Source organism: Leopardus geoffroyi, chromosome D3 (assembly GCF_018350155.1).
Source record: "Leopardus geoffroyi isolate Oge1 chromosome D3, O.geoffroyi_Oge1_pat1.0, whole genome shotgun sequence".
NCBI lineage: Eukaryota > Metazoa > Chordata > Mammalia > Carnivora > Felidae > Leopardus > Leopardus geoffroyi.
Window position 1 is genome coordinate 24,736,235 of NC_059339.1, and position 17,235 is coordinate 24,753,469.

The 17,235-nt window shown below is 43.7% G+C and overlaps 1 protein-coding gene across 5 annotated transcripts in view; it reads left to right on the forward strand.

Annotated features, from left to right (window-relative positions):
- TTC28 (tetratricopeptide repeat domain 28) overlaps positions 1-17,235 on the forward strand; it is a 638,834-nt gene that overhangs the window by 531,862 nt on the left and 89,737 nt on the right. For all 5 annotated transcript variants that reach the window (XM_045459312.1, XM_045459313.1, XM_045459314.1 and 2 more), the window contains 2 exons: positions 1,455-1,673; positions 3,659-3,824. In XM_045459312.1, the coding sequence (XP_045315268.1) occupies positions 1,455-1,673; positions 3,659-3,824 (385 nt within the window). The remainder of the gene's footprint in view (positions 1-1,454; positions 1,674-3,658; positions 3,825-17,235) is intronic.

The window sequence follows — 17,235 nt, forward strand, 5'->3', positions numbered from 1 at the left end:
AAGAACACATTTGCATACACACATATAAATCCCCCCTCTCTACTGATGCTGGAACTGCAGGAAGCTAGGCATCCTTGACGTGTCTGGGAGTGGCAGCATCTGGTCTCCTGCCTCTGCCTGCTCTCGCTTTGGACCCTCGTTCCGGCAAATCTTCTATATCTCTGTTTATGATGCAAGCAAAGCTTCTGCATTATTTTCCTTCTAAACACTCTAAACAGTCCTTGCTTGAAAGCATGTTGCTTTCTATTTTTTTTGTGCCCTCATGTTTGTGCATTAACTTCTAAAGTAGATAACAGACTAGTGTCTTAGGGAAAGCGAGCTCAGAAATTGGATTGAAAGACTAAGAAGCTCTGAAAGAGAGAAGCAGTTTCAAAGAACTAAAGGCTTCAGAGGTTTAAACCCTTTCCCCCTGGGGACTACAAAAGCAGAGAAGAAGAAGCGAGTGTGTGGGAGCCTGGAATGGAATGAAGGATCAGCTCTCACCATAATAATATCACCTTTCTCTATGTGGTACTTTGAATAAGCTATCCAGGCATCCTCACACACAGCACCGCAGTTAATCTTTACGGTAGCCCTTCGAAATAGGCAGGGTGACTGTTAGGACCCTCCTTTTGAGACCAGGTCAATGAACAGGGAAAAGACACACTGAGCAGAGGGCCTGGCTTGTGTAAAGGCAGAGAGGTATAACTTGGGAGTGGGGGGCCAGTGTGCAAGTGGGGCTGGACAATGCGATGCATAGAGGGGCCACAGCTAAGGGAGATAGAAAGACGGTCAGGACTTTGCACATCCTGGAGGGCTTGTCTGCCAAGGCCAAATCAGAATCGAAGTTGAGCAGCAAAGTGAGAGGGGTAACCGAGTGCAGAGCATTAGGTCCAAATAGCTAAAGTGAAGGGGGTCAGATGCCAGGAGGCCAGGGAGCAGCTCAGGCTGTGGGTTGGAGAACGAGCGGGGCTAAGGACCATCCTCTGAACAAAGTTGACTCTCTTGGGGTGTGGCTGCGGATGGGGGGGAAAGTGGCTTAGGGTGGTGTGGAATCTGGAACTGTGGGGTTTTATTTTTTTCTTCTTAATGTTTATTTATTTTTGAGAGAGAGAGAGCATGCATAAGCAGGGGAGAGGCAGAGAAAGAGGGGGATAGGGGATATGAAATGGGCTTGGGGTGTCAGTAGAGAGCCCGATGCAGGGCTTGAACTCATGAACCAGGAGATCATGACCTGAGCCGAAGTCAGACGCTCAACAGACTGAGCCACCCAGGTGCCCCTGAAACTGGGATTTTAGAAGAGTAGGCACTGTACTTAGCATCTGAGGCAGGGGGTTGGGTTTGAAGCTGAGACTGGGCCCCACATAGGGATGCAGAGACAGTGAGGTTTCTGCCCAGGGCCTCTGTGGCCGATGGCCCTCGGTGGACAAACACACTCCCCAGGGATTCCTCACCTTATGACTTTTGTGTCCTAGGCCATCATGATGAAGCCCTGGCTGTGGCAGAAAGAGGACGGACGAGGGCATTTGCCGATCTTCTGGTAGAACGACAGACAGGACAGCAGGACTCCGACCCATACTCCCCAGTCACCATTGATCAGATCTTAGAGATGGTTAATGGCCAGAGGGCACTAGTGCTTTACTATTCCCTGGCCGCTGGCTACCTGTATAGCTGGCTGCTTGCTCCTGGGGCAGGTAAGATCTCTTTCTGTGGGAACCGGCAATTAAGACGCTAGACTGCGAAAGTCTAAGGAATAGAGGTGGAAGAGGTGCATTACCATAGATCAGACTAAGGAGCTGACGTCGGCTTTCAGCAAAACCTCAGCCACGGCGGATATTCCATGGCGGGGTGGTCAATTAATAAGACAGCCCAGCTTTCCCATTCCCCCAAGAAATCGCTGCTCCTCGCTGGTGAATGTGGAAGCATTTATCAGGGAACACGAAGAGCAGGAAGAGTAATTTCACCAGCAGCCCTATTTTTAGGCAGCTGTTGTTCATTAGCTAATAAAGCGCTGACTGTAAGTCCTAACGAGTTCTTTCTAGATATGATTTAATAATTGTGACCCTTTGTCATGGTAAACAGACTAAAATGAGAATGGCAACTCTTGTCACAGTATATAAATGAAGTCTTATGCTTGGAATTTCTGAGTTTAGCAGAACCCATTTTAACCAGTTCTGTTGTAAATCTATTTTAGAAGTAAAAACCCCCTTTGATTAAATCGGCATTAAATGTTCAGGCTGAAACAGTTTCACTAAATACAGAACCACTAATTAGCTGTTAGGGCCATATTTTTTGCATAATAAAATGCTGATGGCTTTACCACGTTGGAGACACCAGATCCAATTAGAGTTTATTGACTGGGGAAGTGGATCTTATAATTGGGAACCTTGAAGAATGGGCTTCTTGACTATCTGTAAGCCAGTTTCAAAAAGTTCAACTGCCAGAGAGAATTGACAAGATTTTCTTGATTGTGTTTCTATCCCTTTGATTAAAAAAAAACAAAAAAAACAAAAAAACAAAAAAAACCCAGATACTGATGGCTAAATGACAACTCTCAGATGCCTCTTGGCTTCTGAGCACTCCTGCCCATACATTCTGTGCCTCAGCCTTATTTTTTATAATCTTTTCCCCTTAATCCCATGTTTTTTTATGGGCTTTCCATAAAGAACATTCTGACCTTTCTATGCTGAAGGTTTTAGTTGTGATGTTCATGGTGACTTGGTGAGTGTCAGCTACAATGGAATGGATCCCTGTGTATCCCAGCCCCCCCAGAGGGACACCGATACCTCGGAAGACACGGCTGGTGATGGAGGCATCAAGCTCTTTCTCTCTGTCATTGTTATGTTTTGGGGACATGATTTGACAGGTGGTATATCCAAATCTCTGTAATAATGAGCCATGTATAATGAGGCTCCTATTGTTTCTCTTTCCCTTCCTCTTTGCTCTTAATGAGACTCTGAAGCTTTCACTGGGGCTCTAATCCAATCAGAGAGGACCAGCATTTTCCGGGGCTGACACACCTCATTACCATTTGAGAATATGTCCTGTGTTTATTGCCAGAAAACCACTATGGATTGCTTCAGTTTCATGCAGCCATAATTTTTTGCTCCTTTAATCCATTAATGATGGTTGACCAGTTAGTCTTATTTAAAAATGGCTGAAAACATTTTTTATCTGGCCTTTGTACTACACATTTATTTTGCCTTGCTTTTGTGAAATGAAAGGTCTTTGAGTAACACAGTTTCCACTTGGCTAGTTGTATTTGTGTTCAGGATTTCAGCTTCTGGGGAGAATATACCTTGGCATGTTCGTGCACTATTGGAGAAAGAAAACCTTCCCTATTTGGTGCTTCTGAGAAGCCGCTATTTCAAAATACATATGAAGTCACCATTCCATGAACTTCTGAGTATATCTACAAAAGCAGAAGCCTTATGTTGAATTCCCTGGTTTCAAGCACCAAATTTGATGGCAGAAACTGTAGAAAGGGGTACTGACCAAATTTGGGAAAGCCCTCTCGTGACCTCGGATTTCAGGATTTCTTCACATTTCTTTGTGAAGGATTTCTTTCTTGATTGCTTTGGATGGCATACTTGCCAGAGAAGGCTGTGCCCCCACCCTCCACCTCTCCCTCCTGAGACCCCAATCTTGCATAATGTTGGCTGTGCCTGTCTTGTTTCAGGAATTCTGAAGTTTCACGAACACTACCTGGGTGATAACACAGCGGAAAACTCCGGCGACTTCCAGACTGCCAGTAGTGCGGCCCTTCCAACAGCCACGAGCTCGGCCCTGGAGCAGCACATCGCCAGTGTGCGGGAGGCCCTGGGGGTGGAGTCTTACTACTCAAGGCAAGTGGTACAGCGTCCCTAGCCCCTTCTTCAGATACAATCCTAGTGTCGTTGGTTTTTTTCTTTCTTTCTTTTGTAAACAGCCTGTTCCAGCTAAATGGAAGAAATCTTTTGGAATTTGCACTTTTGTGCTTAGTCTATTCACAGTTGCTGCAGGAGAAACAAATATGTGTCTCTGGAGTGCAAACCCCTTTGTGGGCTGTCTTTATTCTTTCTGGTAATTTCCTTTCAGACAAGGAAAGGCCTCATCGGAGATGCCCATTTTCTAAGGAGGGTTTGTAGAATGTTTAAACATACACAGGACTTCGAATTTAACATCCCAGCTAATTAAAACTGAGATGATTTGGGGGTTATAAACCGATTAATAATGAGTTTGTTTGTTGTAGCTGAACGCCTGTCTGGGAAAGTAATTTGACACTAGTGACAGGATCTGTGCACAAATCTGTGTGCTGTGGGGATGAGGTGAAGGAAGTTGAACTTCTAGTATGGAGAACAGAGAAGGGAAGTGCTTTTTGCAGAGATTATAAAAGCTGTATGCTTATGGAAACATTTTATCATGATTGACTATTTTACATATGGAAAATCACTTCTACAAGCACCCTGCTTCTGGGGAAAATCAAAAGAAGGGGGTACCATAGAGCTGGGTGGTAGCAGAATTTCCTGGCGTCCCAATCTATCCTGTGCTTAACAAGTGTCGAGAAGGTCCATATGTCAGAGAATCTGCTGTGTTAGCTGGTGTCAGGTCCCCAAGACATCTGCTTGTCTCTTGAGTGATTTCAGTTGCAAAATCATGGAAATCCTAAGATATCCCCATAATTCTTTAGAGACGCTTATCCCAGACTCCCGAGTGTGTGTTGGTCAATGCCAGCAGCTGGATTGATCTTTGAGATATTTATGAAGTTGGAGACGAGTTCTTAGATGCACTTGGATAATGTCATGTCAAGTGTGGAAGGTGCTGGAGGGTCTTCTAGCTGAACTCCTTTATTTAACAGAAGCCAGCATGGAATAAGACTGCTGACAGCCAAGTTAGTGTCAAAGCCAGGATCGCAACAACAGAGATCTCACCCAGACTCCCAGGCCACTGCTTGTTCTGTTTTTAATTATCAAAATTAATATCATATTTTGAGAAAATAGCCGAAGCATTTAAGAATGTCATCTCCAGCTTCTGTGTGCATAAAGTATGAACAGGCTTCAGCCACATGCACACAGTGTTGTCTTATTTCTTCCAAGGCTGTGGTGCATCCTGGGGCATCCCCTTCCTTAACCCTGGGTAGTAGTGTGGTGATTACAGGGGCTTGACAGTGTGGTAATCCCAAGAACTTGGAAGTAAGGCTGTTCTCTGAAATTTAATGATACATGACCATAAAATAGGTTAGTCTAGGGCTGTGCAAAGCTGCTTCAGCAGACAGAAAGGCACATCAGCCAGCCTGATTCCACTGTAAGCTGACCTAAGGTATTGCATATCCCAAGCGAGTGTTAAAGAGGATGGTTGGCCAGTGGTGGAAGCACAAAATGAGGGAGAGAAAGGAGAGCAGATTTCGGCAGTGCCCATTTCTTTCACTGTCAAAAAGAGAATCATGGCTAAGGGACTTGAAGTTCCATTGGAAGTCTGTTCCCATAGTAGACCTGCAGTCTTTATGCTCTCTTATCCTCCTGCCACCTCCCACCCCCTTCCACAACTATTGGAATACCTGCTTTGTACCATGTGGCACCATCGTGGCCACACCTGGGTCAGCTCAGTCCAGACCAACCATGATGGGGCTGAGCCTGTGTGAAAATACAGATTTTACTTGATCCCAGTCTAGATTAATATTCATCATAAGGAGGAAGGGGACTACCCTTGGACTCTTCCCAATGCCTACTCCCACCTCCCATTGGGTACCATGTTTAACTCCAAACACTTGTGTCCAAGCTATTCTTTTATATGATACTAGAGGTTGAGTAATTTTGCTTCCAGGTGACTTTTGAATTGAAAAAAATGGCTTTTGGGTTATAGTTCAATTCTTCATCAATGGGAGAGTGGAGGGACCGTAACTGGCTTATATTCCCCATGTTAATCTTTTCCTCTGCTGTATACAGACAAGTTAGGATGAGTCTTTGGGCATCTCTAGGTCAGGTGGCTTGACGCTTAGCATGACTTTGTTGGGCTGTCCTTGGTAGCTTCGATACCCAGTTTAGACTGCCAGAAGTAAGGTCTTTTCTGCTGCTTTGGACTAGTCTTACTAGAAATGTGTTCATATTTTGTGAGCTCAAACTCAAAATTGAACAGTTCAGTAGCATGATTTGAGTTTACTAGAATGGAGTTTTGTGAGACTCTGGTTTTTGCCTTACAGTTTCATGAAAACAGTATGAAAATTTCAATGACAGATAAATTATTTTTCATCTATTGAATTGTTAAATATTTTTAAAGTAGTAATGCTTAATAGTAATAAAGATGCAGTGAATGAGCAGTCTATACAGTAGGGATATAAAGTGTTCTAGCCTTTCTAAAAATAATTTGCCAGTAGTATCAAAAATCTTTAAAATGTTAATGCTGTGACGCCATAATTCTCATTTTGGAAATGGAGTAAAGAAGTGTACGTAGGAATATTTGTAATAGGTCTATATATTATAGAAAATTTTAAAAACCTGAATGTCCACAATAATTGAAGGTCAAATTATTTTACATACATTAATATAATATTACGCTGTAATTAAATTATGTTCACAGAGAATTTTTAATGACATAGCCAAATGTTTGTGACAAAATATTGTATGAAAAAATAGGATATAGATTTATTATATATAATATAACTTAAATTTTGTAATATATGTAAAATATGGGTATGAAAAGTAAGAAAAAAATCCTTGGAGGGAAACAGACTATAGTGTTAGTGGTAATTATAGGTGGATGGTAGAATTACAGATGCTTAGTATTTTATTCTTTATACTTTTCCTTATTTTCAGTTTTTTCACAATGGGCATATATTACTTTTTATATTAGGAATAAATAGCCACGAATAAGCAATTCTATCACTCAAAGAGGGGGAAAAAGGAAACCTTTCTGTAATAGGTTTACAGAGAATAAAATCCAAGTTTTGAAGCCTGGCACCATGATCTAGCTCTAGGAAGGCATTCTGGGTTTATTTTCCATCTTGTCTCTTGGTGAACACCATGTTCCAGCCACGATACCTTTTTCTCTGTCCTCTGAATGTACCCTGTACCTTCTCCCCCTTCACTCTAACTCAGGCATCTTTAACCACTGAATCTGTAAGTGCAGCTGCTCACTAAACATCCCTGCATGGGTATCTTCTGGGTATCTCTCATCTAAAATATCCAGATCCCAACTCTTGAGTTTCTCCATTTCTCTCCTAACTCAGTCATTGTAATACATACCACATCAACAGAATTAAGAACAAAAACCACATGACCATCTCAATAGTTGCAGAAAAGACATTTGACACAATTTAACGTCTTTCCATAATGGGGGGGGGGGGGGAGGGAACACTCAACAAACTAGAAAAAGAAGGAAATTATCTCAACATAATAGAGTCCACGTATGAAAAGCTTGCAGCTAGTATCATACTCAGTGGTAAAAACTAAAAGCTTTTCCCTGTAAGATCAGGAACAAGGTGAGAGTGCCCTCTCTTGCCAGTTCTATTCAACATAGTACTGGAAGTCCAAACCACAGTAATTAGGCAAGAAAAAGAAATAAAGTCCTCCAAATTGCAAAGGAAGAAGTAAAATGATGCCTGGTCAAAGATGACATGATATTATATGTAGAAAACCCTAAAGATTATACCAAAAAAAACCCCATTAGAACAAATAAACAGGGGTGCCTGGGTGGGTCACTCAGTTGAGCATCCAGATTTTGATTTCAGCTCAGGTCATGATCTCACTGTTCATGGGATCGAGCTCCACATCGGGCTGTGCACTGACAGCATGGAGCCTGCTTCTCTCTGCTCCTCCCCTGCTTGCAAATGCGCGCGTGCGCTCTCTCTCTCTCTCTCTCTCAAAAATAAATAAATAAACTTATAAGAAAAAGAACTAATAAACATATTCAGCAGAGTTGTAAGGTAACAAAATCAACACTCAAAAATCAGTTGCATTCTATATACTAACAATGAATAATTTTAGAAGGAAATTAAGAAAACAATCCCATGTATGATAGCATCAAAAGGAATGAAATACTTAGGAATATATTTCACTCAAGAGGTGAAAGACTTATATACTGAAAACTGTAAAATATTGCTGAAAGAAATTAAAGAAGACACAAGTGAATAGAAAGACATGTCATATTCATGGGTTGGAAGAACTGATGTTATTAAAATGTCCATACTACCCAAAGCAATCTACAGATTCATTGTAATCCCTATCAAAATTCTGATGGCATTTTTTTGCAAAAATAGAAAAAAAAACCCTAAATTCATTTGGAATCTCAAAGGACCAAAAAAAGCCGAAGCGATGTTGAAGAAGCAAAACAAAGCCAAAGGCCACAAACTTCCTGATTTCAGAACATCACAAAGTTGCAGTAATCAAAACTGTGAGGTACCGGCATAAAGACAAAGACACACAGGCTAATGGAATAACGTAGCCCAGAATGAAACCCCGACATACAGGTCAAATGATCTTTGAGAAGAGTGCCAACGCTACACATTAGGGAGAAGGATAGTCTCTTTGACAAATGGTGCTGGGAAGACTAGATAGCCACATGCCAAAGAATGAAGTCGGACCCTTGTCGTACACCATATATGAAAGGTAACTCAAAATGAGTTAAAAACCTAAAACATAAGACATGACAGCGTAAAACTCCTAGGAAAAGCTTCGTGGCATTGGACTGGGCAACAGTTGCCTGGCTATGACACCCGAAGTACAGGTAACAAAAGCAAAATTACACAAGTGGCGTGACATGAAATTTAGACTTCTGCACAACAAAGGAAGCAATCGACAGAGTGCAAAGGCAACCTGTGGAATGGGAGAAAATATTTTCAAACCATGTCTGATAAGAGGTTAATATTTAGAGTATATAAAGAACTCTTACAACCTAACAACAAAAACAAACAATCTGACTCAAAAATGGGCAAAGGACTTGCATAGACATTCTCCGGAGAAGATTAACAGATGGCCAACAAGCACAGAAGAAGATGCTCGACATCACTAATCATCAGGAAAATGCAAATCAAAACCACAAGGAGAGGGGCGCCTGGGTGGCTTAGTGGGTTGAGCATCCAACTCTTGATTTCAACTCAGGTCATGATCCCAGGGTTGTGAGATTCAGCCCTGCAATTGGGCTCTGTGCTGAGCGTGGAGCCTACATAAGAAGATTCTCTCTTTTTCAAAATTAAAAAAAAAAATCACGATGAGATGTCCCCTCACACTCGTTAAGATGGCCACTATCAAAAAATCAGAAAATAACAAGTGTTGGCAAAAGATGTGAAGACATCAGAACTCTTGTGTTCTGTTGGTAGGAATGTAAAATGCTGCGGCCACTGTGGAAAAATAGTATGGAAGCAAAGGCGTGAAAGATACATGTGAATCTGTCTACTCTGTCCCCACCATGATAAGTATAGTGCAGCTCCCCATTGTCTCTATCCTGAACCACCGCTGCTGTCCCCTCTCTCTGCCTCCCAGTCCCCTTCAGCCAGAGTGACCCTTCATAGATGGATTTGGGACTGTGCTTCCTTGTCTTCCCCATCACAAAGTACCCCAAACACAATTAATCCCCTTCGAAGGTTCTGAGGGTTTTTAGACTTCACATTCCTTGTTGGCGGCCTGCAAGCCAAGGTGACCTGGCCTCTGCCCTTTGAATGGCATCTCTACTCCTTCAGCTTGACATGTCCCTGTGTGCCCCCCTTTATGCCCCTCCCCTTTCAAGCTCTTCCAAGGGCTTTCCTACCTTAAGGTTATGCTCATGCCCTTCCTTCTCTGTAAATTTCTTCCTACTGCTGCTGGCATGGCTGGTTCCCTCTCAGCCTTCCAACTCCTGCTTCAGTGGTAACTTTAGAAGTTTCCATGTTGATTTCATTCACCTCTGCATACCCAGGGCCTGGGGCAGTCCTGTGACATTGTATATGCTTATTAAGTGAGTAACCAGCTGACTCTGTGAATGAATGGAGTCCTTCTCCCTGCTGCCAGAATTGCCTTACCTTTCCTATAGATAATTCTGATCACCCATTAGAGCCCTGTTCAATCACACCGTTTCCATCAGGACAACCCAGAGCCCCAGGTCCAAATCTGGTTTTTGCTCCCCCTCAATGGTGTCTAATAATAGCACTTACTTCATTCTTCCTTGCTTCCTAATCACCTGACTCGTGTGTCTTCCCCGGGAAGATGGTGCTACCATGGAAAGCAGATGCTGTGTCCTCTCTGAACACGCGCTGCTAACACACTGCCTGGCCCATAGTGAGATGTCCATAAATTTGAGTTCCGGTCACCAGAAGATGTGCTGTGAGCAGATTCTCTGTCCCTGCTGGGCTGATTTACTGATTCTCTCTTTCTAGTGGATGTAAAATACACTGTGCCCCTAGAAATTGAGTCTCCGTGCCTTGGGGAACACCTTCATTCAATTACCCACAGCCTGGCTGTGGTGTCCTTGTTATTCTGCAGACCGTTTTTGCTTTCCTTAATGGCATCTTGCTGCTGAAAGGAAGTACAGTGCTACAAAGGAGTTTCTGAAAATGGATTTAAAATAAAAGAACCGCTTTTATTAAGTGTTTAATAAGAATTCCAGTCCCTTCCTTCCTCCCAGATCAAAAGAGGCATAGATTGAAGCCACTGTACAGAACATGAACCTCCCATAAGGGAGATGTTATGAATTTCAAAACACATCTTCAGCTTTTAATTCTGATATTTAGCCAGAGTCTTGCTGTTTGCCTGGCACCTGGGACAGGGCAGTGGCACTTTGGCGACGCTAAGCTGACCGGCGAGAAGACTAGTAGGTCTGGAAGGAGTGCTCCCAAGGGATTTTAAATAAATTGTGATTATAGACTGCACTCATAATAGGGGAAATATTCCTTCCTGGTAATGAATATTAAACCTTGATAAATTATAGCTGTTATTTTTGTTTTTTTCAGTGCTTTTCCGTATTTCTAAATTTTTTACAGCAAGTTACTTTTATAATCCAGTACATTTTCTGACTTCATGGATTAATTTAGGTTGTGCCAGTTTGTAAATGCTGATGTCTTCAGTTAGTTCTAGACTGGTAACAAGTGGCAGTGGTTAGGTCTGACAAGTGTTGATGTGGGTCCGTGCGATACCTCATATGCGGCTGGTGGAGAATAAACAGGAACAACTGCATCAGAACACAGCTTGGCATTACCTTTGAGCACTGAGCATTTACACAGCCTTTGACCCAGGTATACACCGTAGGCATAACATCCAAGAGACACTGTTGTACATGAGCAAGAATTTTTAGAACTGCGCTGTAAACAACAGCAAAATACTGGCAACTCCCATGCCAACAGTGAGAGAGTGGATGAATAATAGTCCCAAAATGGAATATTAAGTAGCAAAGAGATGAGCATCGGTCAACCCAAACTTGCAGCTACATCTTAGAAATAGAATAATATGAAAAAAGGCAGATCCCCAAATATGACCTATGGCTTGCTGTCCTCTAAATAGAGTTAAAACAACTAAAATAAAAACATGCTTTTAGGAATACAGTTAGATGCAATAAAACTTGTATAGAAAGGACAGGCAGGGGGCCATGGCCATGGGATTTGTGATGGAATTTTCCTCGGGCTCGGCAGGCAGGGGATGGGCTCCATGGGAGGTAACAGATAAGATATGTGTTATTCTCTGGCTTTTGTTTTGCATAGTGGTTTTGTGAGCACTTATTAAGTTATTAAAAATTACTAAGTAAGTCGATGAAAGCAGGCCATGCATGGATCAATCAAAGATTATGATGAATCCAATCCCAAAGAGATTCTCCCAACCCCCAAAAAAGAAAAAGAAAAAAAAAAAAAAAGGCAGGTTTCTTAAACAAATTGCAAAAGCCAGATTGCAACTAGGACATATTTAATCTATGTAAATAGACAATTGACAGACTGATTTAAATTATTTGTATCTGTTCTTTTAAGCAAGTACCCAAGACTGCCAGTGTTATACTGTTGGCTTGTTTTAAGTTACAGTTGGTATTTGAAAGTTTAAAATTATTTTTATAATATTTTCTAACTCTGGCTTTTTGCTAATCAAGGCTGACCTTCCAGTTAATCCAACCTAGTAAGTTTTTCTTTTAAAAATCAAATATTGGGGCACCTGGGTGGCTCAGTCGGTAGAGCATCCGACTTTGGCTCAGGTCATGATCTCACAGTTCGTGAGTCCGAGCCCCATGTCGGGCTCTGTGCTGACAGCTCAGAGCCTGGAGCCTGCTTCCGATTCTGTGTCTCCCTCTTTCTCTGCCCCTCCCCTGCTCATGCTCTGTCTCAAAAATAAATAAAACATTAAAAAAAATTTTTTTAAATCAAATATTTTTTTTCTTATCCCAAATCGTTTCCAGAATTAGGTGAGGTTAGAGTGGATATAATAATTGGGGGGCATTTATTTTGTTTCTTAAAACAAAGAGTTTCCAATTTCATTCTAAATTAGGGTAGTACCATTTTGAAAATGTTTTATGAGCATGTAGTCAATCTGTGCCAGAGCTGGTTCTGAGCCTGGAGATACATGCATGAATAATAGCTGGAATTCTTGGCCTTCCAGTAGCTCACAGTGTGAAACATGCAACAAATGTGTAAATTATTAATCCACCATGTGCAAAATGTTATGGTAAAGGTCTAAACAAAGAAGGCTGCACCTCACTCTGGCTATTTGGAGGTAAGGCAGTGGTTCAAGAGGCCTCCAGAGAGGTGACATCTGAGCTGGGCCCTGAGGAGTGAGGGGAGAATAGTCGCTGTGAGCAAGGGAATGCCTCCCCAGGTGAGGGCACAGAGGAAGAAAAGGCCCAAGGCCTCCTGATGATGAATGGCGATTTGCAAGAGGAGGTCCACCTGTCCTGTGCTGCAGAATTGTCTCCCACATCACAGTCACTCAGCTGCTGCCTCCTGAGGCTCACCTCTTAGTTGCAGGATCTGAAGTTGGGCTCCTTTTCTGTTGGGTGGGTCTACCTGTCTGGGTCTCTTGTGTCCTGTCTTCTTGGGACATGGCTGGGTTCCAGAAGGCAGGCTTTATTCATCAGGTGACTCACTCGGGCTCACTATATGTGTTTGAGGGGGAAAAAAAAAAAAAGATGATGCCAGGTTAGGGATTACATCACTGAAGAGACACAGCTGCAGAAATGAGTGGAACACACTATAGACTCTGGTCTTGGGCCCCTGATTTCCCGAATTTAGCTTCTTCCCAAAAGGCTGAATACAAAATAAGCTCAGAAACTTCATTCGAGGGGCACCTACGTGCACGTCTGACTTTGGCTTAGGTCATGATCTCGCAGTCTGTGGCTTCAAGCCCCACGTCAGGCTCTTTGCTGACAGCTCAGAGCCTGGAGCCTGCTTCGGATTCTGTGTCTCCCTCTCTCTCTGCCCCTCCCCCGCTCATGTTCTGTCTCTCTTTCAAAAATAAATGAATATTTTTTTTGTAAATTTTTTAAAAAGAAACTTTCATTCAGTGAAGCTTCTTAGTGTGTCAGCAGCTTATCAAGAAGGGTAAGTGTAGTTGGTCTTCTCGTCTGACCTCTGACATAGCTAAATTGAATCCCCTTTCACATTTCTCATGAACTTTTTTAAAAAGCAAAATTCTTGAAATTGCCGAGTTTCCCATTATCCGTGGCGGGGATGATCTGGCAAATGGTAGAATCAGCCTAAAGACAAAAAGCAGACAGCAGTGATGCAGGGGAAAGTGTTACATGCCTGTCATTCAGCCCATGCGAGGCCTGGAATTATTAACGGCCTGGGTTTTCCTGGGCCAGGAGCTGACATTTCTGTACCCAGGCCACAGTTGGGGGTGGGGGGGCATTTGGTAGATGCCATGAAGAACTTGCAGGGACACTATTACCCCAGACATTTTTTTTTAAGTTTATTTAGTTATTCTGGGGGAGAGAGAGGCAGAGAGGGGGAGAGGAAGAGAATCCCAAGCAGTCTCCGTGTTGTCAGTGCTCAGCCCAATAAGGGGCTCGAACTCATGAACTGGGAGATCATGACCTGAGCCAAAATCAAGAGCTGGATGCCCAAATGACCAAGCCACCCAGGCAACCCCATACATTTCTTCTTTTGTCTCTTGTCTCGGATCCTTTGTTCATGGCCCCAAAGCTTTGTTCATTGGCCCCAAAGGGTGGGGCAAATCTATTGACCAATCAAGACATTCAGTTCTTCCTTCTCAGTTTCACTTCAACTGTTGGCTGGCTGTTGCCATGACCAATTTTGTAAAAATTCTTTGAACTAATCAAATCTCAATATCCCTGACTCTGTGTATCCTGCCCTTTGCCCCAGTGAAATTCCCTGGCCTTTTCTTTCTGATTGATTCTGTGCAGCTTTATCTAACAATCGATATTTAAGACATTTAATATATAACTCTTGACTTATCTTGCTTTGGGAAAATGACCCCAGTATAGCCACCAAGTTTCGTCTTTGAACTGGCTAAATAAAGTAGGCATTGTTTTTCATCCTGTTTGTACTTTTATGATTTGAGCACAGTGGTAAGGAGGCCCTGGAGGGGTGCCATCCTTAAAAGAGCGCATTTTACTGTGTCAGGCCCACAGCTCACATTGTGCGAGTGAGGTTTGCCTCCAGTAGTGTCATCAGCACTTGAAGATTTTAGAGACTTCTAACCACAAACATGTATTTCTTGCTCTGGGGCTGCAGATCACCTGGGCTGGTTCTCCTTAGGCTGCCTGTTGGGCTTAGGTCCTTGTGTCTCATCTTTCTGTGACCAGTGGTGACTAGATAAGACTCTCCTCATAGCAGAAATCAGGATTGTAAAGGACCAAGGAAAACAGACACTTTTAAAGCCCTGCTCACCTCTCATCCACTCATGTTCCATTGGCTAAAGCAAGTCACGTATTAAGCCGGACATCAGTGAGGCAGGAAGTATCTCTCTCCCACAGAGTGAATATGAGCTCAACAGTAACACGGTCTCCCACTGTCCCCGACCCATGGAGACCTGGAGAGAGATAAGGATGATCCTTGCTGGGGCGCCTGGATGGCTCGGTCAGTTGAGCGTCCGACTTCGGCTCTGGTCACGATCTCATGGTTTGTGAGTTCGAGCCCCACATCGGGCTCTGTTCTGATGGTGCGGAAACTGCTTCAGATTCTCTCTCTCTCTTTCTGCCCCTCCCCCGCTCGTTCTCTCTCTCCTTCCCTCTCTGCCCCTCCCCCACTTGTGCTTTCTCTCAAAATAAATAAATAAACTTAAAAAAAAAAAAGGATGATCCTTGTTCAGGCCTCATGCTTTGGGTCCCTTCGGCATCTGATTGTTGACCCTTTTTCTGCTTGTATCTCTCTCCCCTCAACACAGCACACACACAGGCGGGTGAGGTTTTGCAAGCACATCTTCATCTCCTTCGATGGTTTTCCATCTTCTTCTCACTCGCCTTTGGGCTTGCCCTTGGAAACATAATCTTCCGCAAGGGCACACATCTACATCCCTGGCCCCGTGTTTCCTGTGGTTTCTAGGCTTGACCTTCCCCCTGGAATTCACCTGTAGCTCAGCACATGCAAAATCATACCTTTTCTCAGGCAGCTCCCCCGTCTGTCACTGTTAGTCCCAATTTTTCCCATTTGTTTTAAAGGCTCCATCTTTCCTCCCAAGTTCTTTAGTTTTGAGGGCTTTGAATCATTTGTTCTGAAGTTTCCCTTTCCTCTGTTGCTGTTTCTGTAATCAGTCACTAAACTCCATTTGATCCTGCCCATTTGCTCTCTTCTCTCCTATTCTGGGCCAGGCTCTTACTACGGCATGCATGCCCCCCATGACCAGCCTGGCCTTTCTGTCCCCTTCTCCTCCTTCAGTGCTCCTGGCCCTTTGCTATCTGAGCACTTCTGTGAAAGCTCCTCTGTCATCCAAGCACTTCTGCATACAGCACAGCCCACAGAGCATGGTGGCGGCCAGGGAGTACCTTCAGATAAAGCTGGTCCTCGGGCTCCATTGTCCTGTACAGCCTATCCCCCTCTATCTCCTGGTGTGAACTCTCTGTTCGAATAGGGGCCAGTTCTTCTTCCCCTAACCACCTCCACACCGTGCATGTAGTCTCCGTGACTACACATTTGCTTTCTGATTCTGCCAGCTTAGGATCCCCTGGGGTTTTCTCCCAGGGCGTTGCTTTTTCTGAAGGCGGGAATTACATACACAGGTGGATAGAAGCCAAAATGCAGGGAGGTACCAAGGAGATGAGACAAAATAGGGGGTGCTGCTGTGGAGCTCACCCACCCTGCCCCTCCCCTCTTTCTACCTCCCATCCAGGATTTAGAAAAGTCTGGGCACACAGTGCATAGAACTCTGATGTATCCCTGCTGGTTAACTGGAATTCAATTGTATAAATCAGCTCAGTCTGCCAATGAGGAGGGTCCGTGAATGCCATATGCTCACGTCTTATCTCTACATTGCTAGCTCTTAGCAGTGCCTATTACCTAAGAGGCCTCCAGGAAGGTTCACCGGATGAGTGGGTAATAGAAAGAGGGCAAGAACAAACTGCGGGGGGCACCTCCAAAGTGGGAAGACACCTGCTCCTCACACGTGGTCGATAGAGCATCATTAATGTATGCTTGGTGTGTCATCATCCGTGTAGCAAAGCATGACACAAGCGCTAACACGTGTTTCAGAGTTAGCATCTGGCCTTTTCTTTCCCACTCCCACCCCTGCACAGTAGCGTGAAAGCAGGGTATTATCCCAGACACTCGAAGAGGTGGACTTCCCCAGATCTGGTAGTTAAGGCAGACCTCGAACTAACATCCACATTACACAACTCGACCCGTAGGCCAGCACGTGAAACTCTTTGGATTCACTGGAACCCATTAAACTCGTTAAGGCTTCAGAAGTAATGAGATGTTCTTTCCTGGCTTTTGATAGAGTTAATGCTAATGCAGTGAGGAGTCAGTGCTAATAAGCAGGAGAGGCAGAATTGATTTAAGGATCTGTCACTTCCAAAAACATACCGTCTGATGGAGACAAAGTTATCATCATAAACTTGTCTTTTTCTTTATTCCTGTGCATGCCGCTCATCTCACTGCTAATTAGAAACATCAGGAGAGAACACTTCATTTTTCTGGCAGCCCTCACAAAAGCTTCCTGCTTTTAGGAAGGACTCGAGTATCTTCCCATCTCAGGACTTGGCTCAGAGCTGTCCCATACTCATTGCCCTCCCCTGCCTCATCACGCAGGTCCCCCTCGAGCATGTTGCTGATACGGGCTGCAGTCCGTTTTCTGTGTCCTCACCCTTAATGTCACAGGTGGGCCAAGCAACAGTGGGTGCTTCCATCTAAAACCAGAAGTCGGATTAACATATCCTGTC